The 26,201-nt window shown below is 39.9% G+C and overlaps 1 protein-coding gene across 6 annotated transcripts in view; it reads right to left on the bottom strand.

The window, feature by feature from the left end:
- The window catches only part of ITCH (itchy E3 ubiquitin protein ligase), a 137,648-nt gene that overhangs the window by 91,782 nt on the left and 19,665 nt on the right, over positions 1-26,201 (bottom strand). For 4 of the 6 annotated variants that reach the window (XM_053574380.1, XM_053574386.1, XM_053574382.1 and 1 more), the window contains one exon: positions 6,905-6,995. In XM_053574380.1, coding sequence (XP_053430355.1) covers positions 6,905-6,974 — 70 coding nt within the window. In that variant the 5' untranslated portion in view covers positions 6,975-6,995. Of the gene's footprint in view, positions 1-6,904; positions 6,996-10,967; positions 11,077-26,201 lie in introns of all 6 variants that reach the window. The other 2 variants (XM_053574385.1, XM_053574384.1) reach the window with 1 other exon arrangement.

Raw genomic sequence — 26,201 nt, 5'->3', positions numbered from 1 at the left:
GGTAAACGACCTGAGATAAGCTTTGTATGTGAGCTTCGTAAGCCCAACGTAAGGAATCTGGATTTATTCTAAGTGTGCTTGACAGCCACTAAAAGAATAAGACTTACAAGTTAAGATTTTTTTCACATCTCATACATCTCATATTATCTAAGCAAGAGCTTCCTATATTGTCCATCTTGAGAAACAAATTCCTTAAGTTAGTCACTTTTGCCATAAAATAGTTTTGCCTGAGCCCCTTGGAGGGGATAATAAGTAGATTAAAATCTAGTAGAGCATCCCATGGCTCCTGTAGGTGACAATGTATTGTTCCCCTATAGATGAGGTGATCACAGCCAAGGAAATATTCTACCACCCAGATACCTATCCTAGCCAACAAAATTCAGAGAATGCCAGTACCCATCAAGGTTAAGGGGCCCTTAAAGTTGCTAGAGGAGTTTATATACCAGCTACTTAAGAAGCTTAATATACAGTGTGAAGTCTGGGCATCTGAGCAGACACAGTCCTAGGTAATATTCCTCAGTCTCTAATTTCACATCTTTTTTGCTCATGTCTCTTTTTGGTGGCATCCAAGCCAGCTGTAGGATAACTTCTCTTACACATATGCACATTCTATAAATTAAAGCGTCGTCATTATTTTGAAACACTCAGTATAAAAAAGTTGACCACGATTTGAAATCAATATCCATTATCAAAAACAACCTGCCAAAGAAAAATAAAACAGTGACAAGAGATGGCTAAAGTACACAATAATGCTGAAATAGTGTACAGAAAAAAAAGTGGGCAATAAGGAGCCACTGAAGAATTTTAATTAAAAAGGTGATATTCAACAAATTCACTGGGTGCCTACAACATATATCAGGAATTATTTGGGTACTGAGGATATATCAATGATAACATTAACACTTAAAGATTACTCTGGAGCTGTGCAGAAAAAGAAATTGAAAAAGAGAGAAAAGTAGAGGTTAGCAGCTACTGAAGTCATCTGGTCCAAAGATGACAGGGAAGACAAGCACAGTGGCTCATGCCTGTAATCCTAATACTTAGGCCAAGGGAGAAGATCACTTAAGGCCAGGAGTTCAAGACCCACCTGAGAAACACAGCAAGACCCCCCTCCATCTGTCTGTGTGTGTGTGTGTGTGTAAAATTTTAGCTGGCTGTGGTTGTGTGCACCTATAGTCTCAGCTACTTCAGAGGCTGAGGCAGGAGGATCACTTGAGCCCAGGAGTTTGAGGTGGCAGTAAGCTCTGATGATGATGCCACTTCAATTCAGACTAGATGACAAAGTAAGACACTGTCTCCCAAAAAGAGAGAGAAGCAGAAGGAAAGATGACAGTGGTGGTGAACATCAATATAGAAAGGAATAAACATTTTCTGAGAAGAACCACTAAGATTAGTTTTCATGAGGAGTTGGGAAAAAGAAGCCACAAGGATACCCTCCACATTTCTGGCATGAATAACTAGATGGAAGACAGTATCATTTAATAGACTGCTGTTGTTGCAGTTGTCATTGTTACTCTAGCTGACGCAGGCTGGGTTCGACGTATGTGGAACCAGCCTTGGCGTATGTGGCTGACGCCCTACCCACTGAGTTACAAGTGCCGCCAAATATTAATCTCTTTTTCCTGACCATAATTGTTATCTCTTGCTATTACTATATATTTTGAATTTATTTTTTACACTTAAGTAGTTATTCCTTCCTCAAATCTATAAAGGCGCTTTGTCAGCTTACAGTAAAAACATACTATAAATGACCCATTAACAAAGAATAAAAAATAAAATGTCATTAAGGAGATTTGTACCAAAAAAATCAATTCTCAGATTTCTAATATCAAAACTAAAGTAAACTTAATGAAGGGTACCTGATTCTATTCAGCTTGCTAGTTTTCTGTGTTGTTTTTTTTTCCTAAGACAGAGTCTCACTTTGAGTGAGTGCTGTTGCGTGCTGTTGCGTCACAGCAACTTCAAACTCTTGGGTTCAAGCGATTTTCTTGCCTCGGCCTCTCATGTATCCAGGACTGCCGGTGCCCGCCACAACAGCCGGCTATTTTTGGAGACAGGGTCTTGCTCTTGCTCTTGTCTCAAATCTGTAAGGTCAGGCAATCCACCAGCCTGGACCTCCCAGAGTTTACAGGCATGAGCCACCGCACCTGGCCTCTGTGTTTTAACTTATGCTCTCCATTTATCTCATATCTAATATTTGCAGGCTCGGCTCCTGTGGCTTAAGCGGCCAAGGCGCCAGCCACATACATCTGAGCTGGCAGGTTCGAATCCAACCCAGGCCCACCAAACAACAATGACAGCTGTAACCAAAAAGTAGCTGGGCATTGTGGCGGGCACCTATACTCCCAGTTACTTGGGAAGTGGAGGCAGAAGAATCACTTGAGCCTAGGAATTGGAGGTTGCTGTGAGTTGCGATGCCACACCACTCTTCCCAGGACGACAGCTTTAGGCTCTGTCTCAAAAAAAAAAAAAAAAAATTTTTTTTTTTTTTTTGTGGAACTTTTATCCATTATTCATGTTGTCTTTGTTTTTATTGTTTTTTGCCCTATACTTAATGTACCTCAGGATTTTTAGACCCAATATTTAAAATTTTTAAATGACTATGTTATGACTTCCTGAGGTATATAATTAGGCATTTATCATCATAGTAAGAGAAACAGTTAATAATGATGATAGCAAATAAGATAGTAGTTTATGTAAAGAAAAAAACTATTAACATGGTTATCTCTGAGAAATAATTTATCATTTTACTTTATTTCACTGGTACTTTAAAAAAATACATATTACTTACGTAATCTGAAAAAGTAGAGACTTTGAAAAAAACTGTTAAAGTATGAACATGAAGCTGCACTGCTCCTCTCTGCCCCACCCACCCCAAAGCCATAAGAAGCCTGGCCCAATTTAAATCAGCTACTCAGGCTAGTTTGAGGATGAAGTGGGGAGGAAACAATTAGATCTGGCTTTAGCAAAGAAATAGTAGTATCTTTCATTGGGAATCAGATACTAAGGACAGAGACTTAGAGTTAGTAAAGGAAATGCCAAAACCATTCTAGGATGCTGTTACCTTAAGACATTACTACATTAATATAATTCAATCACCTTTAGGTTCTAAGGAAGATAATAATTACAAGATATGTTCTATGATCTAGTATACTTATAATCCAAAAGAGACTACAGGCTCAGCGCCCATAGCTCAGTGGTTAGGGCGCCGGCCACATACACTGGGGTTGGTAGGTTTGAACCCGGCCCAGGCTTGCTAAACAATAATGACAACTACAACAAAAAACAGCCGGGCACTGTGGTGAGTACCTGTAGTCCCAGCTACTTGGGAGGCTGAGGCAAGAGAATCACTTAAGCCCAAGAGTTTGAGGTTGCTGTGAGCTGTGTCGCACTCTATTGAGGGCGACATAGTGAGACTCTGTCTCAAAAAAAAAATAAAAAGAGAGACTACAACCCAGGTATAGTAGAAACTAAAATAACACACATAGGATGATAATTGTTCTATAATCAACAAACACTATTAAAGAGAGCCTGGCAGTTCACTGTGTTGATAGAGATAAATACATGTCTGAAGAAATGCAGTGAGACTCAACCTGGCTAATAACAAATACTTCACATGTAAAGACCTACAAAGAGATCATATAGAACCAAACTGTGAAAGGTCTTAGCTCAGGCTAAAGCAATTCTACACCACAGTCAAGGAGAAGGAGAAGCACTGACAGTTTTTGAACAAGAATGAAACACATCTGGCCAGGCATGGTGGCTCACACCTGTAATCCTAGTACTCTGGGAGACTGAGGTGGGTGGAACACTTGAGATCAACCTGAGCAAGAGCGAGATTCTGCCTCTAAAAAAACCAGGTGATGTGAAAGGACAGCAACTGTTGTGGTAGTCCCATCTACTCAAGAGGCTGAGGCAAGAGAATCACTTGAGCCCAAGAGTTTGAGGTTTCAGACTGCGGTGAGCCATAATTCCACGGCACTCTACCAAGGGTAACAAAATGAGACTCTGTCTCAACAAAAAAAAAAAAAAGAAAAGAAAAGAAAAAGAAACACATTTAGTGGCATATTAAGAAAATTCATCTGGAAGTTATAAACACTATGTATGATTAGAGGGAAAAACAAAGACAGATATTGACAATAGCAACCAAAGATTTGAACAGAAATTTCTCCAAAAAAGATAATGACTTATCAGTACATGAAAAGATACTCAATATCATTAGCCAAAAGAAAAATCCAAGTCAAAACCACAATAAGATACCATTTCACACTCCCTAGGATAGCTATAATCAAAATGACAGATGGATGTGAAGAAATTAAAATCTTCTCTTATTGCTACTGAGAATGTGAAGTGGTGCAGCTACTTTGAAAAATAATTTGGAATTCCTCAAAATGTTCACTATAAATTCCGTACGACCTACTAAATCCACTCCTGGGTATATATCCAAGAAAACTGAAAACATTTCCACATAAAAAACATACACAAATGTTTATACCATTTCTCATTAATAGCCAAAAAGTGAAGGCAACATCCATCAACTGATGAATGAATAAATAAAATGTGATATATTCATATAATGAAATATTATTTGGTAATAAAGAGGAATGAAGTGCTGATATTTTCTTTTTTTTTTTTTTTTTTTGTAGAGACAGAGTCTCACTCTATGGCCCTTGGTAGAGTGCCGTGGCCTCACCCAGCTCACAGCGACCTCCAACTCCTGGGCTTAAGCGATTCTCTTGCCTCAGCCTCCCGAGTAGCTGGGACTACAGGCGCCCACCACAACGCCCGGCTATTTTTTGGTTGCAGTTTGGCCGGGGCTGGGTTTGAACCCGCCACCCTCGGTATATGGGGCCAGCGCCCTACTCACTGAGCCACAGACGCCGCCCGAAGTGCTGATATTTTCTAAAACATGGATGAAATTTGAAAACATTATCCTAAGTGAAAGAAGACAGAAAGGACCACACATTGTGATTCCATTTATACAAGAGATCCAGAACAGACAAATCTACAGACAGAAAGTAGACTCGTGGTTGCCTAAGCTTGTGGGGGAAAGGGGGAAAGGGAGAAAGGAAAGTGACTGCTAATGAGTACAGAGTTCATTTCTGGAGGGACGAATATGTTCTAAAACTAATCACGGTGATGGCTGCACAATTCTCTATGAATGTATTACTGCAACTCAGAAACTGATATCCCAAAATATGGTGCTTTGGACATAAGGACCTGAAGAAGCAGCCTCTCAAGGTCACTTTGAACCCCACCCCATCTTCTCACTCTTAAGGCACAGGATGAAGTTGTTTTCCGAAGTTCTTGCATCTGCCTAAAGTCCAGACCCCACCAAAGAGGAAAATAATTATCTTTGGTCACTTCCCTGATTTTCATCAAATGAACTCGTATCGGGCCGGACACAGTGGCTCACACCTGTAATCCTAGCACTCTGAGAGACCGAGGTGGGTAGACTGCCTGAGCTCATGGGTTTGAGACCAGCCTGAGCAAGAGCAAGACCCCATCTCTAAAAATAGCCAGGCGTTGTGGCAGGCACCTGTAGTCCTAGCTACTTGGAAGGCTTAAGTAAGAGAATCTCTTGAGCCCAAGAGTTTGAGGTTTTTGTGAGAGATGACACCTTAGCACTCTACCGAGGGCAACAAAGTGAGACTCTGTCTCAAAAAAAAAAAAGAAATCACAGGAGGTGGGCAGAGGGAGGGGGATTGGTGGGTTACACCTGCGGTGCATCCTACAAGGGTATATGTGAAACTTAGTAAATGTGGAATGTAAATGTCTTAGCACAATAACTAAGAAAATGCCAGGAAGGCTATGTTAACCAGTGTGATGAAAATGTGTCAAATGGTCTATAAAACTAGTGTATGGTGCCCCATGATCACATTAATGTACGCAGCTATGATTTAAAAAAAAAAAAAAAAAAGAACTCACATAAGACTGAAGTCTGTCAACATACCTGGACAGATTTGTCATAAATCATAGTCATAAACCAACAAATTCTGTTCCAGATCATTGTATGTTCTTTAAAACCCACTGAATTCCCCCTATAAATCATTTACTACCCACTAAAATCACTCACACATCCCCATCCCCTAAAGGAAAAGGGTATATAAGCAAGCGTGTTACCCCATTTCATGGTAAGGTAATCACTCTATAACTACCCCACCATGCATGCTAATAATTTTTTATGCCTTTTCTATTAATCTGCCTTCTGTTAGTTGATTTTCAGTGAACCTTCCGCGGGTAAAGAGGAGTTTTCTCTTGGCCCCGACAGTAATGACATTCATATCTAAAAGGGTAAATTGCGGCTTGTGCTTGTAGCTCAGTGGTTATGGCACCAACCACATACACCAGAGCTGGCGAATTTCAGCCCGGCTGGGCCTGATAAACAATAACAACTACAGTTAAAAAGAAAAAAAAAAAAAAAAAAAAGCCAGGTATTGTGGTGGGCACCTGTAGTCCCAGTTACTTGGGAGTCTAAGGCAAGAGAATCACTTTAGCCCAAGAGTTTGAGGTTGCGCTGAGCTGTGACACCACGGCACTCTACCAACAGTGACATAGAGAGACTCTGTCTCAAAAAATAAATAAATAAATAAAATAAAAATAAAATAAATAAATAAGCAAATTGTAGGAAATATAAATTGCATCTCACCGTTAATAAAAAAAAAAAATAGCAATTGCCCAAGTACCCATACTTAAGGGTTTTTTTTAAAAAGTGTGAAATATATAAGAATATCCCAAAATAGAAATGAAATTTTTATGTAGCTAAACATTTTGTTCATTCATTCATTCATTCAACAAATATTAATTTACCATCAGATTTTTTTGCCAGTGAAGATTTTGTTCTCTTAAGATTTTAATCTTAAGCAGAAAAAAAAGTAAAGCAGTGCATCTTTTTAAGACTTACCAGTTATCTGAAGTTGTGATTTCATGGTTAGGCTACCCATTGAACCAAGTTGTGATCCACTGTCAGACATACCATCAAAAGGTCGGCAAACCTGAACATGGCAAAGGAGACACTGTAAACACCAACAATTCCCATTAAAAAATATGTAAATGGTGCTAACCTAGACATTTTCTACTGAAGGCCCCATAACAACCAATGGCCTTCACATTGCTAAACATAATTTTCGATTCTAATCTTCTTCCTACTTAACCTGTCAGCAAGATCTAATGTAGTTGATCATTCCGTCCTCCATGATTTATATTCTTCCCTTCAGTCCCCAAGACATATCTCTCAGGTTTATGTCCTACTTCACTGTTCCTTCCGTCTCCTTTGAAGATTCCTTTTCTTCTCTCCACTCTCTTAATGTTGGCATATCCTAGGACTCAGTTCTTGGTTCCATATTCTTTTTTATTGATACTCATTTCTTTGAGGATATTATCTGGTCCTATGGCTTTAATAGCATCTATATAAACAACATGTCTCAACCAACTTTATATTTCTAGCCCAGGCCTCACTCCTAAAATCTAAACAACTTCATTTGGATATCTAATAGACATCTTATATGGATGTCTGTAATGAATAAAAATAAAATAAAATAAAAATAAAAGATAGCTCATACTTAATAATTCTACAAGGTTGGACAATTAAGTTCACAAATCTTCCTAGAAAAAGTACCGCATTGTGGAATATCACTAGGGTCACCTTAGAACTACTCCCCTTGGGAAGCGAGGCACCAATATCAGCACCTAGTCTACCCTTCAAAGCACTTTTTCTAGGATGAGTTCATGGACTTAATTGTAAGACCCCATAAAGCAGCGGTTCTCAACCTGTGGGTCATGAGCCACAGGAACTGTATTAAAGGGCCACAGCATTAGGAAGGTTGAGAACCACTGCCATAAAATGACAGCTCTAATGGTCATTCCATAGAGAGTTCCAAAATCACTTTGAAGGGTGGACTAGGTACTGGCATCAGTGCATACCTTCCCAAGAAGAATACTTCAAAGGTGACCATAGCAATATTCAGCAATGAGATATATAGTACTTCTTCTGGGATGAGGTTGTGAACTTAATTGTTTGACTTCATACTCCGCAAGCATTCTCATCTCTCTGGATCAGCATTTCTCACTGCCCCATTATAAGCCTGTTCAGTGCTGCCTCTAATAACCATCTCCTTCCTAGACAATATGCCCCTCTCCTAGATTACTCCAAAAAACTAACAGATCTCCCTGTTCCCTTTATTTATATGATTTTTTTTTTTAAGAGATGGGGTCTTGCTCTGTCATCCAGGATGGAGAAATGGAGGGATGAAGTGCAATGGTGTGATAAAGGTCTTCCTGGTTCTAACCTTGTTTAGCTTCAGTATCTATTCTCAATACAGCCAGGATGACTCTTGCCAATTTTCAAAACCCGACAAAAGCTTTTCCTTTTTAAAGATCGAATCTTGCTGTCACTCTGGCAGTGGCTTCAGTGTAACTCAATGCAACCTCAAATTCCTAAGCTCAACTGATCCTCCTGCCTGAGCCTCCTGAAGACCTGGGACTACAGGCATATGCCACTACACTCAGCTAATTTTTTCTATTTATGGTAGAGACCAGATCTCTCTCTTGCTCAGGATGGTCTCAAACTGCCGATCTCAAGCAATCCTGCCTCAGCCTCCTAGAGTGCTAGGATTACAGGCATGACCACCAGCCCAGCCAAAAGCTTCTCATTTTAATAAAGTAAAAGCCATGAGATGAGGTATATATTAGCCAGTGCTATGTAAGCATTCCTAATTGTATATGAAATCAGCATTTTGTACCCCCATAAATGTATACATGATCTATGTGTTTATGATTTAATTAAAAAAATTTTTACAAAAATAAAAGCCTTATTATGACCTACAAGACTCAATATGATATGTGCTTCCCTTGCTTCCAACTTTCTGACCTTATGTCCTCTATCATCCTCCTCTCCTCAGGCACCTATCCTCTATTCCTCAAATATGGTAGCATGGGGTGGTACACGCCTTGTGAAGGTAGAAGGACTCAGCCAGGCATGGTGGCACAAGCTTATAGTCCTAGCCACTGGAGAGGGCTGAGACAGGATAGCTTGAGTCCAGGAGTTTGAGGATGCAGTAAGCTATGATGATACCACTGCACTCTAGCTGGGGCAACAGAGCGAGACTATCTAAAAACAAAATAAAAACAAACTAAACAAACAAACAAACAAAAAATAGCTAGCATGTTCTGGCCTTAGAACCTTTGTTCTATTTCTTCTCTTGACAATATATTACAACCTGTTCTACCAACCCTGGTCACTTTTTTTCTTCTACAGAATATATCATCTTCTAACATACCAAGTAATTTACTCAATAATCAATTATGTTTATTGCTTTTATCTTTCTAAGCTAAAATATAAACTCCATGTGAGCAGGGATTTTTATTTTGTTCCCTGATGAAACCTAGGAGCCCAAAACAGGGTCTAAGATATATCAAAACACTTAAAAATCTGTTCAATGAAATTAACAAAGAAATAGCTATTAAATTATATTAAACGAACAACCCAAACATATCTTCAGGCCCTAATCATAGAAGAGTTAATCTCCACATGGAACAAAACAACTCATTATAACAAAACCAAAAACACCTGGGCTAAATTCCTAACTAAAACAGTTACTATATGCCATGATTTATTTAACTTCTCTAGGTCCCAGTCTTCTTAGAAAAATAGAAGTAACACCACCTCTACTTCACAGAGTTGCTGTAAAGATTGAATGATTAGACATGTAAAAAAGGCTGAGTAAATGTTTTTGTTATTTATGGTAATATTTGAATTAAACTAAGCATATTCTTAAAATAAAAACCTTTTCTTAAGTGTTTAGGGACCTAGTAAAATATCATAAGTATTTTGGGTGGGAAAGGTAAAGAATAAAGGCAAACTAAATTTACTTAGCATTTACTATTTGCAGATATCATATAAGAAGTGTACAAATACAACATAGCAAACAAAATATCTTGAAACTGTAAACACTGTCTTGAGTTTTTATACAAATTTAGGCCTTCATTTAAAAAAAATTAATATAAAACAATTCTGATGTCTTCTTAAGTCTGCCAAAATGAAATAAAATAGTAATTCCTACTATGATGAACTCTATAAAATCTAATCTATTTTATTCCTTGACCTTGTACATAAAAATGCTCAAAGGTAAAATTTGTCCTCAACTATAGTGACTTCAGCTCATTCTTCTGACATGGTATGTTTGTTTCCTTCACGTTCTTTGTTTAAATTGTACCACTTCAGGTATTTTATAACCTACAATCTATTAGTTCACTTATAAAATATCTATTTTAAAATCCGTAGTTTATTACAGGGGTGTTGAACCTTTTGCCTTCTCTGGGCCACACTAAAAGAAGGGTTGCCTTGGGCCACACATTAACACTAACGAAAGCTGATGACCAAAATAAACCATAATTTTCAGATAAGAAAAAGGTCTTCACAAAATAATCCTAATTGTGCAGCAGCCCATTCAGAGACTCTTAAAATCATCAAGCAGAGCCCAAGTTTGCAATCGCTAACATAGAAAATATACATATCTAAGTAATAAAATATCTTTGAGGGATTTTTAATTATTTTATTATAAAAGTAAAAGGGCTCAGCACCCATAGCTCAGTGAGTAGGGCACCAGCCACATACACCGGAGCTGGCGGGTTTGAGCCCAGCCCAGGCCAGCTAAACAACGACAACTGAACCCAAAAAATAGCTGGGCGTTGTGACAGGTGCCTGTCGTCCCAGCTACTTGGGAGACTGAGGCAAGAGAACTGCTTAAGCCCAAGAGTTTGAGGTTGCTGTGAGCTGTGACGCCACAGCACTCTACCGAGGGCAACATTGTGAGACTCTGTCTCAAAAAAAAAAAAAAAAGTGAAAAAAAAAATGGGCAATATAATACTAATGGGGTATTTGACAATGTATATGAGAAACTAATACCAAATAGAAACTAATAACCAAAAAGCAATGATGTAAAAAAATTATGAAGAGAGCATAGTACCTATAAATGTGCAGTAAAGAGACATAATCCAAGTTTTCTTCAAGTTGAATGTCAGACTGCAACTCTATGCATTCCATTTGAAAATTGGCAGGTAACATATTTATGTTGACTGAAAATGGGGTAATAAATGCACAAAAATATTATTTTCCTGGAAATCTTGATACCTGTTTTCAAATTCTTGTATCAAATAGAAAAGCAAGGCTATATATTTTTTCGCTGTTCACAGGACTATGTTTAACCAAAGTGATGAAATGCATAAAACTGTTTGCCTTAATTTGAATTTGCCATAATTTCAGTTTCATCTGGAATGCTGCTACGGTTTGAAACACTGTATTGACAAGTTGGTTTTCACCTTTAAAGGGCATGTTTAATTCATTTAAATGAGTGGTTAAATCCACTAAAAATGCTAAATCTGTAAGCCAGTTTTCATCAAGTTCTGGCACAAATTTGATTTTTGATACCATAAACAATTTGATAACATGTCACAAATCATAAAATCTTTTCAACATTTGGCCTTGACTTAACTATCTTACTTCTGAAAGACAAAGAAGTGTGAGTTTTCTAAATGATGTCGCCACAGTCAGCATCAATACTTTTAAGGAATTCCTGGAATTGGCAATGAATCAATCCCTTGGGCCTTATGAAATTCACAGTCTTGATGACACATAACAATACTGTGTAGAAATGGCTTATGTCATGACAACAAAGAAAGGAAAGCTTTGGCTCGGCACCTGTAGCTCAGTGGCTAGGGCGTCAGACACATATACCCAGGCTGGCAGGTTCGAACCCTGCCGGGGCCTGCCAAACAACAATGACAACTACAACAAAAAAATAGCCAGTTGTGGTAGGCGCCTGTAGTCCCAGCTGCTAGAGAGGCTGAGGCAAGAGAATCGCCTAAGCCTAAAAGTAGGAGGTTGCTGTGAGCTGTGACGCCATGGCACTCCACCAAGGGCGACAAACTGAGACTCTGTCTCTACCAAAAAAAAAAGAGTTGTCACATTGTAATATTCAAAACATCCAGTTTTCAGTTGGGGCACAGTGGTTTACACCTGTAATCCTAGCACTCTGGGAGGCCAAAGTGGGAAGATCACTTGAGCTCAGGAGTTGGACACCACCAGGAGGAAGAAAGATACTCTTGTCTCTACAAAAAATAGAAAAATTAGCCAGGTACCATATAGCCTGTAGTCCCAGCTACTTAGAAGGCTGAGGCTGGAGGATCCTTTGAGCTGAGGAGTTTGAGGTCAGTGTGAGCTATGCTCATGACACAGCACTCTACCAGCCTGGGCAACAGAGCGGAACAACTAAGTGGCATACATCCTGGGATGCAAAGATGGCTCAATATATGAAAATCATTCAGCATGATATAATGCATTAACAGAATGACAGATAGCAATCCCATGATAATCTCACTAGACATAGAAAAAGTGACAAAAGACAGCCTGTGGAATAAAAATTCTCAACAAACTAGGAATAGAAGGAAATTACCTCAATAAAATAAAGGCCATGTATGAAAAGCCCACAGCTAACATCATAACATTTAGAAGCTGAAAGCCTGGGCTGGGCATGGTGGCTCACGCCTGTAAATCTCAGCACTTGGGAGGTGGAGACAGGTGGCATGCCTGAGCTCACAGGTTTAAGATCAGCCTGAGCAAAAATGAGACCTCATCTCTAAAAACAGCAGGGTCTTGTGGCGGGCATCTGTAGTCCCAGCTACTTGAGAAGCTGAGGCAAGAGAATCGCTTAAGCCCAGGAGTTTGAGGTTGCTGTGAGCTATGACACCACAGCACTCTACCAAGTGTGACAAATAAGATTCTGTCTCAAAAAAAAAGAAACTGAAAGCTTTTTCTCTAAGAAAAGAAACAAGACGAGAATGCCCACTCTTGCCACTTCTACTCAACTCAGTCTGAGAAATCCTAGCCAGAGCAATTTGTCAAGAAAAATAACTTAAAAGGCATTCAAAGGGAAAAAGTAGTAGTGAAATTATTTCTGTTAGCAGAGGACTATAGACTCCACTAAAAATCTGTCAGAACTAGTTAATGAATTTAGTAAAGTTTCAGGGTACAAACCCAGTAGCATTTCCATACACTAACAATAAACTATTTGAAAAAGAAATTAAGAAAACAATCTTCTTTAAGATAGCATGAAAAAGAATAAAATACTTAAGAATAAAATCTCAAGGTGATAAAAGATTTATACACTAAACACTATAAAACACTGATAAGGCCAGGCAAGGCAACTCATGCCTATAATCACAGCACTTTGAGAGGCCAAAGTGGGTGGATTACTTGAGCTCAGGAGTTTGAAACGAGCCTGAGCAAGAGCCAGACCCTGTCTCTACTAAAAATACAAAAACTGAGGTATAGGAAAATCACTTGAGCCCAGGAGTCTGGCTTAAAAAAACAACAATAAAACACTAATGAAAGAAATTTAAAAAGATATAAATATATGGAAAGAAATCTCTGACTCGTGGGTTACAAAATAGTATTTTTTAAACATTATTCAAGACAACCTAAAAATTCAGTGCAATCCCTATTGTAATCCCAATAGCCTTTTTTAAAAAACAGAAATAGAAAAACAGGCCAAGTGCAATGGCTCACACTTGTAATTCTAATACTCTGGGAGGCCAAGGCAGGTGGATTGCCTGAGCTTACAGGTTCGAGACCAGCCTGAGCAAGAGTGAGATCTCATTTCTAAAAATAGCCAGGCACTGTGGTGGGCACCTGTAGTCCCACCTAACTGGGAGGCTGAGACAAGAGAATTGCTTGAGCTCAGGAGTTGGAGGTTGCTGTGAGCTATGACACCAGAGCACTCTATGGAGGGCAACAAAGTAAGACTCTGTCTCAAAAAAACAAAAGGGAAGAAAAAAGCACTTATATATGCCACATCATGGGTAAACTTTGAAAATATTATCTTAAGTGAAAGATGATAGTTACAAAGGACGATATGGTTATGATTTCATTTATATTAAATGTCCAGAACAGGCAAATCTATAGACATAGTAAGTAGATTATTGGTGGCCTAGGACTGAGAGGATGGAGGAATGGAGATGACAGCTAAGGGACACTGGTTTTCTGGAGGAAGGTAATGTTTTAAAATTGATCGTGGTGACTAATGCACAACTCTGAACATACTAAAAGCCACTGACCTACTTTACAGCTTATATCTGGATAAGTTATGTATTATATAGCGTGTGAATTATATCTCAATTTTATGCTGTATGGTATATATGAACTATTTTTTAATAAAGCTGCTAAAAACAAAAACAACTATTAGGGGTAAATTTTTATTTTTCTTCACTAGAAGAATTTCTAAAAAATATACTTCAAGAATATAGAGGGCCAGGCATGGTGAGCCACATGGTGGCTCACACCCATAATCCCAACACATTGGTAACTTAGGCAGATCACTTAAGGCAGCCGCTCTCAACCCACAGGAACTATATTAAAGGGTCACAGCATTAGGAAGGTTCAGAACCACTGACTTAAGGCCAGGAGTTTGAGACCACCTAGCACAACATAGCAAGACCTGTCTCTAAAGAAATAAAGAAGAATGAACCTTAAAGGAAGCTCTGCGACTCAAGATGCAATGGTAACTAAGAAAATGGTAAACACTAACTTAAAAAAAAAATAACGTCTAATTTGGAAATCAGAAAAATACAAAAAGCTAAAATACTAGAAAACAGCATTAAAGTCAGATGGCGGGGGGGGTGACTAGAGTTAATTATGCCAAGATTTTTGTACTGCTTTGGACAAGGCAAAGATACTGATTAACACCAGTCAAGTTAACGTGCAAGTTAAAATTTCAAAAGTAAGCAGTAAAAAATAAATGAGTAAAAAGCATACAAATTCTAAACAAGTATGAAAAAAATTAAGAGAAAAGAATTACCAGTTCAAAGGAATCCAAAAAGTAGATAAAAACAAAACAACAGGGCAGTGCCTGTGGCTCAGTCGGTAGGGCACCAGCCCCATGTACCGAGGGTGGCGGTTCGAACCCGGCACCGGCCAAACTGCAACCAAAAAATAGCCGGGCGTTGTGGCGGGCGCCTGTAGTCCCAGCTACTCGGGAGGCTGAGGCAAGAGAATCGCTTAAGCCCAGGAGTTGGAGATTGCTGTGAGCTGTGTGAGGCCATGGCACTCTACCGAGGGCCATAAAGTGAGACTCTGTCTCTACAAAAAAAAAAAAAAAACTAAAATATGTGAGATTACCGACTTCCACTAAAAGATGGCAGATTAAACACAAGCATCTGAATTCTCTTTCAAATTCCCTCTAAATTTCAGTGAAAGGATTTTAAAAATTAAAGAAGTAATAATAGTAAAGATTAGAAAAAATAGAAACAAGCAACAAGATTTCAGGACGCTAAAAAGCAAATGGTGGCTGGGCAGGGTGGCTCACATGTGTAATCCTAACACTCTGTCTGGGAGGCCAAGGGGGTTAGATCACCTGAGCTCAGGAGTTTGTGACCAGCCTGAGCAAGAGCAAGACCCCATCTCTACTAAAAATAGAAAAACTAGCCAGGCATTGTGGCAGAGGCTATAGTCCCAGCTACTTGGAAGGCTGAGGCAAGAGGACTACCTGAAACCTAGCGTTTGAGGTTGCTGTGAGCTATGATGCCACGGTACTCTACCCATGGCAAGAGTAAGACTGTCTCAAAAAAAAAAAAAAAAAGGCTCAGCACCTGTAGATCAGCTGCTAGGGCACCAGCTACATACACGGGAGCCGGCAGGTTTGAATGCAGCCTGCGACTGCCAAACAACAATGACAACTACAACCAAAAAATAGCTAGGTGTTGTGGCGGGTGCCTGTAGTCCCAGCTACTTGGGAGGCTGAGGCAAGAGAATTGCTTCAGCCCAAGAGTTAGAGGTTGCCATGAGCTGTGACACCATGGCACTCCACCGAGGGTGAAAAAATGAAACCCTGTCTCCAAAAATTATAATAATAAATAAAGTAGATGGTTTCACACATGTGTTCATGGATGGATGGACGGATAAATAAATGCAACTGGACCAATGCTAACTGACAGCAAACCAAAGAACATTAACTCCTATTGTGGTAAAGGGCAAACCAAAGAGCCAAGATGTTTTACATTGTACATCCTCAACTCAAGAGGCACTAGCACAGTAGTTCTGGTAGTAGGGAGTAAAGCTGGGACTGACTGCAAACTCTTTTAACAGGCCAGGTGGCTCACGCCTGTAATCCTAGCACTCCGGGAGGCCAAGGTGAGTGGATTGCTTGAACTCATGAGTTCGAGGCCAGCTAGGGCAAGATCAAGACAATATCTCCACTTAAAAAAAAACAACAAAAACTATCCAGGCATGGTGGCCGGTGCCTGTAGTCCCAGCTACTTGGGAGACAGCAGATCACTTCAGCCCAAGAGTCTGAGATTGCTGTGAGCTACAATGATGCCACAGCACTCTCCCTGGACAAAAAGAGTGAGATTCTGTCTCAAAAAAAAGGGTTAATATTACAAAAAACAAAACAGGTAAGAACTATTATAAAGTAAGAGAGACTAAAGTGAAATAACTAAATATACTATGTGAACCTTGATTGGTTCCTAGATCTGGAGACAAAACTATAAAAGATTTTTAAAGGTAACTGGGAAAATGTGAATATGAATATTAACTGATATTATAAACTTATGGTTGGTTTTAAGTAATAATGCATACTACTATGGTCATATAGGAAAATATCCTTTATCCTGGGAGAAGCATTGCAAAAATGTTTACTAGTGAAATATGATAGCTACGACTTACTTTCTAATGGTTGAGCAAAATTGAAAGTGCATCTCTCTACCTACAGAAAGAAAGTGAATACAGCATGATGTCATTTACTGAATGTCCGAAGTGTTTACAGGTATTCACTATACTTAATTTTTTTTTTTTCTTTTCTGAGACACAGTCTCATACTACTGACCACGCTAGAATGCCCTGGCATCAGTAACGTCCCAACTCCTCCATTCAAGTGGTCCTCCCACCTCAGCCTCTGGAGTAGCTGGGACTATAGGCACCTGACACAACACCCAGTTAATTTTTTTCCACTTTTAGTAGTAGGGTCTTACTCTTGTATGGTCTTGAATTCCTGAGCACAAGGGATCCTACCGCCTCAGCCTCCCAGAGTGCTAGCATTACAGTGTGAGCCACCACGCCTGGCCATGTACTTTTGACTTTTCTTTCAGTTTTTGAATACATTTAGATAGAATGCAGTGGCTCACACCTATAATCCTAGCACTCTGGGAGGCCAAGGCAGGTGGACTGCTTGAGCTCAGGAGTTCAAGACCAGCCTGAGCAAGAGCAAGGCCTTGTCTCTAAAAATAGCCAGGTGTTCTGGCAGGTACCTGTAGTCCCAGCTACTTGGGAGGCTGAGGCAAGAGGATCATTTTGTATGTGTGTGTGGTTTTTGGCCAGGGCTGGGTTTGAACCTGCCACCTCTGGCATAGGGGACCGGCGCCCTACTCCTTGAGCCACAGGCGCCTCCCAGCAAGAGGATCATTTTGAGACCAAGAGTTTGAGATTGCTGTGAGCTATGATGCCAAGGCACCTTACTAAGGGTAACAAAATGAGACTCTATCTCAACAAAAAAAAAAAAAAAAAAAAATTTTTTTTAATACATTTAATTTTTTTTGTTAATCAAGGTTGTTAAGAAAAATATAGAGTACCTTACCATAATGAGATAGCATGAAACTTTTATTAGAATGCTTAACAGGCTCAGCATCTGTAGCCCAGCAGCTAGGGCCCCAGCCACATACACCAGGGCTGGTGCGTTCAAACATAGCCCAGGCCTGCCAAACAACAATTACAACAAAAAAATAGCTGGGGGCGGCGCCTGTAGCTCAGTTGGTAGGGCGCCGGCCACATACACTAGGGCTGGCAAACCCAACCCAGGCCTGCTAAAACAACAATGACAACTGCAACAACAACAACAAAATAGCCGGGTGTTGTGGCACCCCTGTAGTTCCAGCTACTTGGGAGGCTAAGGTAAGAGAATCGCTTAAGCCCAGGAGTCTGAGGTTGCTGTGAGCTGTGACACCATGGCACTCTACCCAGGGTGACAGCTTGGGACTCTGTCTCAAAAAAAAAAAAAATAGCCGGCCACTGTGGCGGCTGCTGGTAGTCCCAGCTACTTGGGAGGCTGAGGCAAGAGAATCGCTTAAACCCAAGAGTCTGAAGTTGCTGTGAGCTCTGTCACCACGACACTCTACTGAGGGCAACATAGTGAGACTCTGTCTCACAAAAAAAAAAAAAAAAAGAATGCTTAACAGAAGAAAATATTGACAATACCAAAAGGTAAGTAGGATGCAGAACATCCTCATATGAAAGAAAATATTGACAATACCAAAAGGTAACTAGGATGCAGAACATCCTCATATATTGCTAGCTAGAACACAAAATGATATAGCTACCCTGAAAAACATTTTGTGTTATTTCTTATAAAGTTCAACACACTTACCATATGACCCAGCAATCTCATTCCTGGGTATTTTCCTCAGAGCAGAAATTCTCGGTCAGAGGTTACTTTGCCACCCCCACTCTCTCTCAGAACATTTGGCCACACCCAGAGACACCTGTTACAACTGGGGCCAGGAGTGTTACTGGTATCTCGTAGGTAGAAGCTAGAGATGCCAAACATCTTTAAATGCACAGGACAAAAAATTATCCTATATAAAATGTTAACAGTGCCAAAATTGAGAAAACTGACCTAGAGAAATAAAAATATACATCCACATAAAATCTAGAATCCATAGTAATGTTTATAGCAGCTCTTTTCATAATCATCAAAAATGTCAAACAACCCAATGTCACTCAACACATGAATAGATAAATTGTGGTACATCCCTATATCGGCATACATACTGCTCAACAATAAAAAGAAACAAACTACTGACACATGCAACGCCTTGGAAGAATTTCAAAGGTATCAATCATGCTGAGTAAGAAACCTAATCTCGCCAGGCATGGTGGCTCACGCCTATAATCCTAGCACTCCAGGAGGCAGATGTGGGTGGACTGCCTGAGCTTACAGGTTCAAGACCAGCAAGACCTCATCTCTAAAACTAGCTAGGCTTTGGGGTGGGTACCTGTAGTCCCAGCTACATGGGAGGCTAAGGCAAGAGAATCACTTGAGCCCAAGAGTTTTGAAGTTGCTGTGAACTATGATGCCAGGGCACTCTACCGAGGGTGACATAGTAAAACTCTGTCTCCCCCTACCTGCAACCCCCCCCCCCAAAAAAAAACCCAATCTCAAAAAGATTACATATGGGCTCGGTGCCTATAGCTCAGCGGCTAGGGCGCCAGCCACATACACCTGGGCTGGGGGGTTTGAACCCAGCCCAGGCCTGCCAAACAACAATGACAACTACAACAAAAAAAAATAGCCGGGCATTGTGGTGGGCGCCTTAGTCCCAGCTACTTGGGAGGCTGAGGCAAGAGAATCGCTTAAGCCCAAGAGTTTGAGGTTACTGCGAGCTGTGATGCATGGCACTCTACCAAGGGTGACACAGTAAGACTCTGTCTCAAAAAAAAAGTTACATATGTATAATATTCCATTTATATGACAGTTCCAGAAGGACAATACTATAAGAATGGAGAACAAATTGTAGCCACCAGGGGTCAAAAGGGAAGGGTAGGTATAACTATAAAAAGGCAGAACAGGAAGGTTTTGGTATGATGGAACTGTACTATATCCTGACTGTGGTGTTGGTTACAAAAATCTGTATTAAAATTTATACAACTGTACATCCAAAAAGTGTCAATTTTCCTATATGACAATTTTTTAATTAACATTTAAAACATTAAAAACACCCCATACTGGCTCGGCGCCTGTGGCTCAAGCGGCTAAGGCGCCAGCCATGTACACCTGAGCTGGCGGGTTCAAATCCAGCCTGGGCCCGCCAAACAACAATGACAGTTGCAACCAAAAAATAGCTGGGCATTGTGGCGGGTGCCTGTGGTCCCAGCTACTTGGGAGGCAGAGACAGGAGACTCGCTTGAGCCCAGGAGTTTGAGGTTGCTGTGAGCTATGATGCCACAGCACTCTACCCAGGGCAACAGCTTGAGGCTCTGTCTCAAAAAAAAAAAAAAAAAACACCCCATACCATAGATATTGGGTTGAACAGTAACCTCCACAAAATTCATGTTTATGCAGAACCTGAGAACGTGACCTTAATTGTCCTTGTAAGGTCTTTGGGATGTAATCAGGTTAAGATGAGGTCATTAGGGTGGGCCCTAATTTAATGACTAGTGACCCTATAAGAAAATTTGGACACTGAGATATACAGAGTAAAGACGACATGATGACACACAGGATGAACACATGAAGACAGAAGCAGAGATTAAAGAGATGTATACACAGCCAAGTAACCCCAAAGATTGAGAGCAACCACCAGAAGCTAAGAGACAGGTACAGAAGAGATTCTCTCTCTGAAAGGTTCCAACCCTGCCAACAAGGTATTTTAAACTTTTAGACTTCTAAAACATTAGAAAATAAATTCATGTTGTTTTAAACCACCTAGTTTGTGGTAATTTGTTATGCAGTCCTAGAAAGCTAATATACCCTATCATTTTATTTATGCAACATCCTGGGAAGGGCAAAACTATTGGAATAAAAAACAACAATGCTTCTAGGGGATGAGGGTGAGGAGAAAGAAATGACTACAAAGGAGCCCAAATAAAAAGTTGCATGTTTTGGTCAAAGAACTGTGCACACATAGAAACTCACACTGGAGAGAAACTAAACATAACAACGTGGCAATGATTTCAGTAAGTGCACATACATTAAGGGACACCTGAAAATAGATACTAGAGAGAAACCCTACACGTGACAGGAATTTGGGAGTGCCTCAAGCACAATTATGTACATATTGCATATATTTTCTCACTCAGTACTTACCTGTTATCTCAATTACTTAGGAGAACGAGGTAGGACTTGAGCCAAGGAGTTGAGCCCAGCCCAAGAGTTGAGACCAGCGTAGGCAACATAGCAAGACTCCATATAATTCATAAATATGTATGTATGCATATGTACATATAATTTTTTAATTATAAAATTTTAAAAATTTAAAGAACTGTATACATTAAAAGGGTAAATTTTACTAAGTGTAAAGTAATAAATAAATAAACCTGACTCCAAAAAAGTATTTCTAATGGCAATGACCAAAGAACTGCTAATGTGGTTTCTACAATAAAGAGAGAAAAAATAGCCGTAGATCTCCTATATATCTTGGAGGACATCTCTTTAAGACTCATTCTTCCTCTCTAGCACCTCCCTTCCACCTCCATATCTCACTGCCACATTAACATACATTTTCCCACATCTCTTTCATTTTATAATCTGTTTTTCTTTCACTTCCCCTATCCTTCTCCTCCTTGATAATCTGCAAACTCAATTTCAACTACGCCTCAATCTTTAAAATAAGATATAGAGACAGAAGCCTCTGCATGAATTTCCTATGGGGGGAAAAGAACTAATTACATATGATTTTTTAAAAAACCTTCACGATCAAGTACAGTGGCATACAGTCTATAGCTTTACTTAATACTATAAACCCTTGTGACTAGAACCAAAGAAGGTTATCAGTCTGAATCTAAATCTAATAAAATATTAAAATAATCATCCAGTCTGTCAGTTATAAAGAAACTTAAATGAGATCAATTATTAACACTTTTTCATCATTTATTTTGAGTAATGTTTACTATCACACTAGAAAAATGTGACAGAATGTATAATGTAAAAAGAAGATACTAAACATGGCTAGAGGTAAAAAGTAAACTTCACATCTTCCTAAAAAGCAATGGAAAGAAAAATGTGGAAAAGAACACAACTTCACAAGATTATTTCAGTAATACCTTGTCCCATAAGCAACAAACATTTGTAACCTTATTTTAAAATATGTACCCTATTTATAGGCAAATTATTAAGTAGACAGGATATTGTAGAATTTGATTTATTTTCTGAAATAATACATCTAACATAATCAGTTATTTTTAAAAACCACATATATTTTGACTTAGAAAAAAACCTTTAAATAATGCAATTACATGCACAGGCCTATCTTTTCCTTTTGGTTGTTGTCTTTTTTTAATTCAAATGGGGTCTTGCTGTATTGTCCAGGCTGGTCTTGAATTCTTGTGCTTAAGTGAGCCTCCTAAGTAGCTGGGATTACAAACACAACACTGTACCCAGCACAGGCCTATTTTTTTTTTTATTAAAGAAGTCACCAAAATGACATTTCAGAAAACACACCAAACCAGTAACAAGAAAAACTGCTTGTGGCACAAAGAACAGAGTTCAAAGAGCTGAAGTATATAGTGGTATTCAGAGAACAAAAACCAGGCAAGGCACAGTGACTCACACTTGTAATCCTAGCATAGCATTCTGGGAAGCTAAGGTAGGAGGATCCCTTGAGCTCAGGAGTTCGATACCAGCCTAAGTGAGAGCAAGACCCTGTCTCTACTAAAAATAGAAAAATTATATGGACACTGTGGCAGGTGCCTGTAATCCTAGCTCCTGGGGAGGCTGAGGCAGGAAGATTACTTGAACCCAGGAGTTTGAGGTTGCTGTGAGCTAGGCTGAAGCCATAGCACTCTAGCCAAGGCAACAGAGAGACCTTGTCTCAAGGGGAAAAAAAAAAAGAACTAAAACCTAATGAGGTTAAACTCTCAAACAATCATACTAAAATGCAGAAGCACACATAGGAACTAGAAATACTTATTGAGTAGTCTCCCTTGAAGAGGGTCATTCGGCCATACTCCCAAACCACAAATGAAAAACTAGATCCTATTTCCTAGAGGCACAGCAGCAAAGACTAGCTAGCTAGAAGGAACGATTTGTATATACCCCATTCTTCAATAATTACAGCAAAGGAGCCAACCTTGATGTACAGACTGCTGAAGGTATTGGCAGGGAGGATAAGTTCTTTGGGTTGAGGAAGAGGGTAAATACCCATTTTTATAATTGAATTTCTCAGCAAAAGAAGTGGGAATGAACTCAAATATACTCATGACGGGGAAAGGTTAATTTCCTAATTACTGGAGAAGGGTACCTTAACAGGGAGGTAGGATGTAAACCATCCTCTCCCCCCAGTCACAGGACACTTTGGCTCTGAGTATCACACAATGATCCACAACACTAAAAGCTCCTTTCCCATTTTCTAAATATATGAGCATGGATTCTATGGCACATTCATAAAAAATTATTATCTTAAAGAGGAAAACAAAAAGCTCTAACATTTAAGGTTCAGTAGTATAAAAACAAGAGTTTAAGGAAATTGGCACCAGAATCTAACTTTCAGCATTCATTTACTGGTTTGAACTCTGTTCCCAGGATTCTAGAAGGTAATTTCTTCCCCATCCTCCCAAACAGGTTTCTGACCAACATTTCAATATTAACTACTATTATAAGTTGTTTCCGGCTTTGATTGACAATTTACTACTAGAGTTTAAAGGGTTTGAAATGCCACAAATAAATACTATATATACTACTATAAATACTGCTCTCTTAAGCAAAGATGGCCTCTGAGCAAAGATGACATGAAAATTTGTGAAGTGTTCCATAAAAACAAATATTGCGGGCGGCGCGTGTGGCTCAAGGAGTGGGGCGCCGGTCCCATATGCCGGAGGTGGCGGGTTCAAACCCAGCCCCGGCCAAAAAAAAAACAAATATTGCTCTCTTACAAAAAATGCTTGCGTGAAAGTACAGAATTATATAAAAAGTTCAATTTCCTGGCTCCCAAGAACTTCTTGTTTCTGACCATCTCTTAATACTCATAAATTTTCTTTTTTTGTGTGTGTGTTTTTTTTGGCCGGGGCTGGGTTTGAACCTGCCACCTCCGGCATATGGGACCGGCGCCCTACTCCTTGAGCCACAGGTGCCGCCCAATACTCATAAATTTTCAAAATAAGACCCATCCTTCCAGCAAACCTTTCTCAGATCATTTTTAAACATTTTCAAGTAACTTGAAGCCAATACTGAGTTGCTAAGTATACTTTCCTTAGAAGGGGCCAAAAACTATTATCCAGATTTATATTTTTATTTACATATTTTGTTATTTTTTAAAAAGGCATGATGAGTAAATAACCCCCCACCCCTTTTTTATTTCCCATTTAGTGAATGAACAGCATACTGGTGTATTTGGGTCATTAGTGATTGCATGGACATTTTGTCTGGGATCCAGAAAACAGATTTTACTACCAAGTCATCACAATTTTTTTTTGAGACAGAGTCTCACTTTGTTGCTCTTGGTAGAGTGCTCTGGTGTCATAGCTCACAGCAACCTCAAACTCTTGGGCTCAAGAGATCCTCTTGCCTCAGGCTCCCAAACAGCTGGGACTTCAAGCCCTCACCACAATACTCGGCTATTTTTAGAGACTGAGTTTTGTTCTTGTTCAAGCTGATCTCGAACTCCTGAGCTCAGGTGATCCACCTGCTTGGCCTCCCACCAGAGTGCTAGGATTACAAACGTGAGCCACTATGCCCTTTTTTTGTTTTGTTTTTTGAGACAGGGACTCAGGCTGTCACCCTGGGTAGAATGCTCTGGCCTCATAGCTCACAGCAACTTCAAACTCTTGGGCTCAGGCCATCCTCTTGCCTCAGACCTCCGAGGTAGCTGGGACTACAGGCACCCTCCACAATGCCCAGCTAGGGCGGTGCCTATTGCTCAGTGGGTAGGGCGCCAGCCCACATACCGAGGGCGAGGGGTTAGAATCTGGCCCCAGCCAGCTAAAAACAGCAGTGGCAAATGCAACAAAAATAGCCGGGCGTTGTGGCGGGCACCTGTAGTCCCACGTATTCGGGAGGCTGAGGCAAGAGAATCACCCTAGCCCAAGAGCTGGAGATTGGTGTGAGCTGTGATGTCATGGCAGTCTAATGAGTGCGACAAAAAAAAAAAAAAAAAACACAATGCCCCGCTAGTTTTTCTATTTTTAATAGAGATGGGATCTCGCTCTTCCTCAGCTGAGTCTCAAACTCTTGAGCTCAGGTAATCCACCTGCCTCAGCTTCCCAGAGTGCTAGAATTACTGGTATGAGCCACTACACTCAGCCTATTACTCAGATTATATTTAGAAGGCAGAAGAAAATGACACAGAGGTAATAGTTTACACCCAAGAGCCCTAAATCCTGGAAAGCAGAAGGAACCAAATCACCCACCACCTATTCATTAGGAAACAAATAGGATTATGAAAGCAAAGCCAATTCTACATTCCAATTTGGTTTTGCAGATTTTCACCTTTAGTACTCTATCCCAGTGGTTCTCAACCTTCCTAATGCCATGACCCTTTAGTACAGTTCCTCATGTTGAGGTGACCCACCATAAAATTATTTTCGTTGCTACTTCATAACTGTAATTTTGCTACTGTTATGAATCGTAATGTAAATATGTGATATGCAGGATGTATTTAGGTGACCCGTGAAAGGGACATTAGACCCCCAAAGGGGTTGCAACCCCCAGTTGAGAACCACTGCTCTATCCTAAGATTACCTCTTTTACTTTGAATCAAAAAAGAGACAGAAGATATTTTTACCAAAGAAGGCAAAATGCCACATAAATATTATTTGTTCTCACAGGTAAATGAATGGAAATCTAGGAAACTCAATGGATTGCCCAATTAGGCAAAGATTTCTTAGATATAACAACAAAAGTAACATTTGAAAAGAAAAAAAAAATCAAAAAACTGAATCTAATAAAAATTAGGAACTTCTCCTCAAAGACATCGGGTGCCTGTAGTCCCAGCTGCTCGGGAGGCTAAGGCAGGAGAATCGCTGAAACCCAAGAGCTAGACGTTGCTGTGAGTCCTGTGACATCATGGCACTCTACTGAAGTCAATAAAGTGAGACTCTGTCTCTACAAAAAAAAAAAAAAAGAAGAAAATGGAAAAACAGGCAGCGCCTGTGGCTCAAGGAGTAGGGCACCAGCCCCATATACCAGGGGTGGCGGGTTAAAGCCCGGCCCAGGCAAAAACTGCAAAAAAAAGAAAGAAAGAAAAAGAAAATGGAAAGACAGGCCAGGTGCGATGGTTCACACTTGAGCGCAAGAGTTTGAGGTTACTGTGAGTTATAACACCATAGCACTCTATCGAGGTTGACAAAGGGAGAATCTTTCTAAAAAAAAAAAAAAACATTGGGCAACACCTGTAGCTCAGTTGTCAGAGCGCTGGTCACATACACTGAGGGTGGCGGGTTCGAACCTGGCCCCAGCCAGCTAAAACAACAATGACAACTGCAACAAAAAAAAAATAGCCAGGTG

This window comes from Nycticebus coucang, chromosome 21 (assembly GCF_027406575.1).
Source record: "Nycticebus coucang isolate mNycCou1 chromosome 21, mNycCou1.pri, whole genome shotgun sequence".
Taxonomy (NCBI): Eukaryota; Metazoa; Chordata; class Mammalia; order Primates; family Lorisidae; genus Nycticebus; species Nycticebus coucang.
This window is presented reverse-complemented; position numbering and strand designations above follow the sequence as displayed.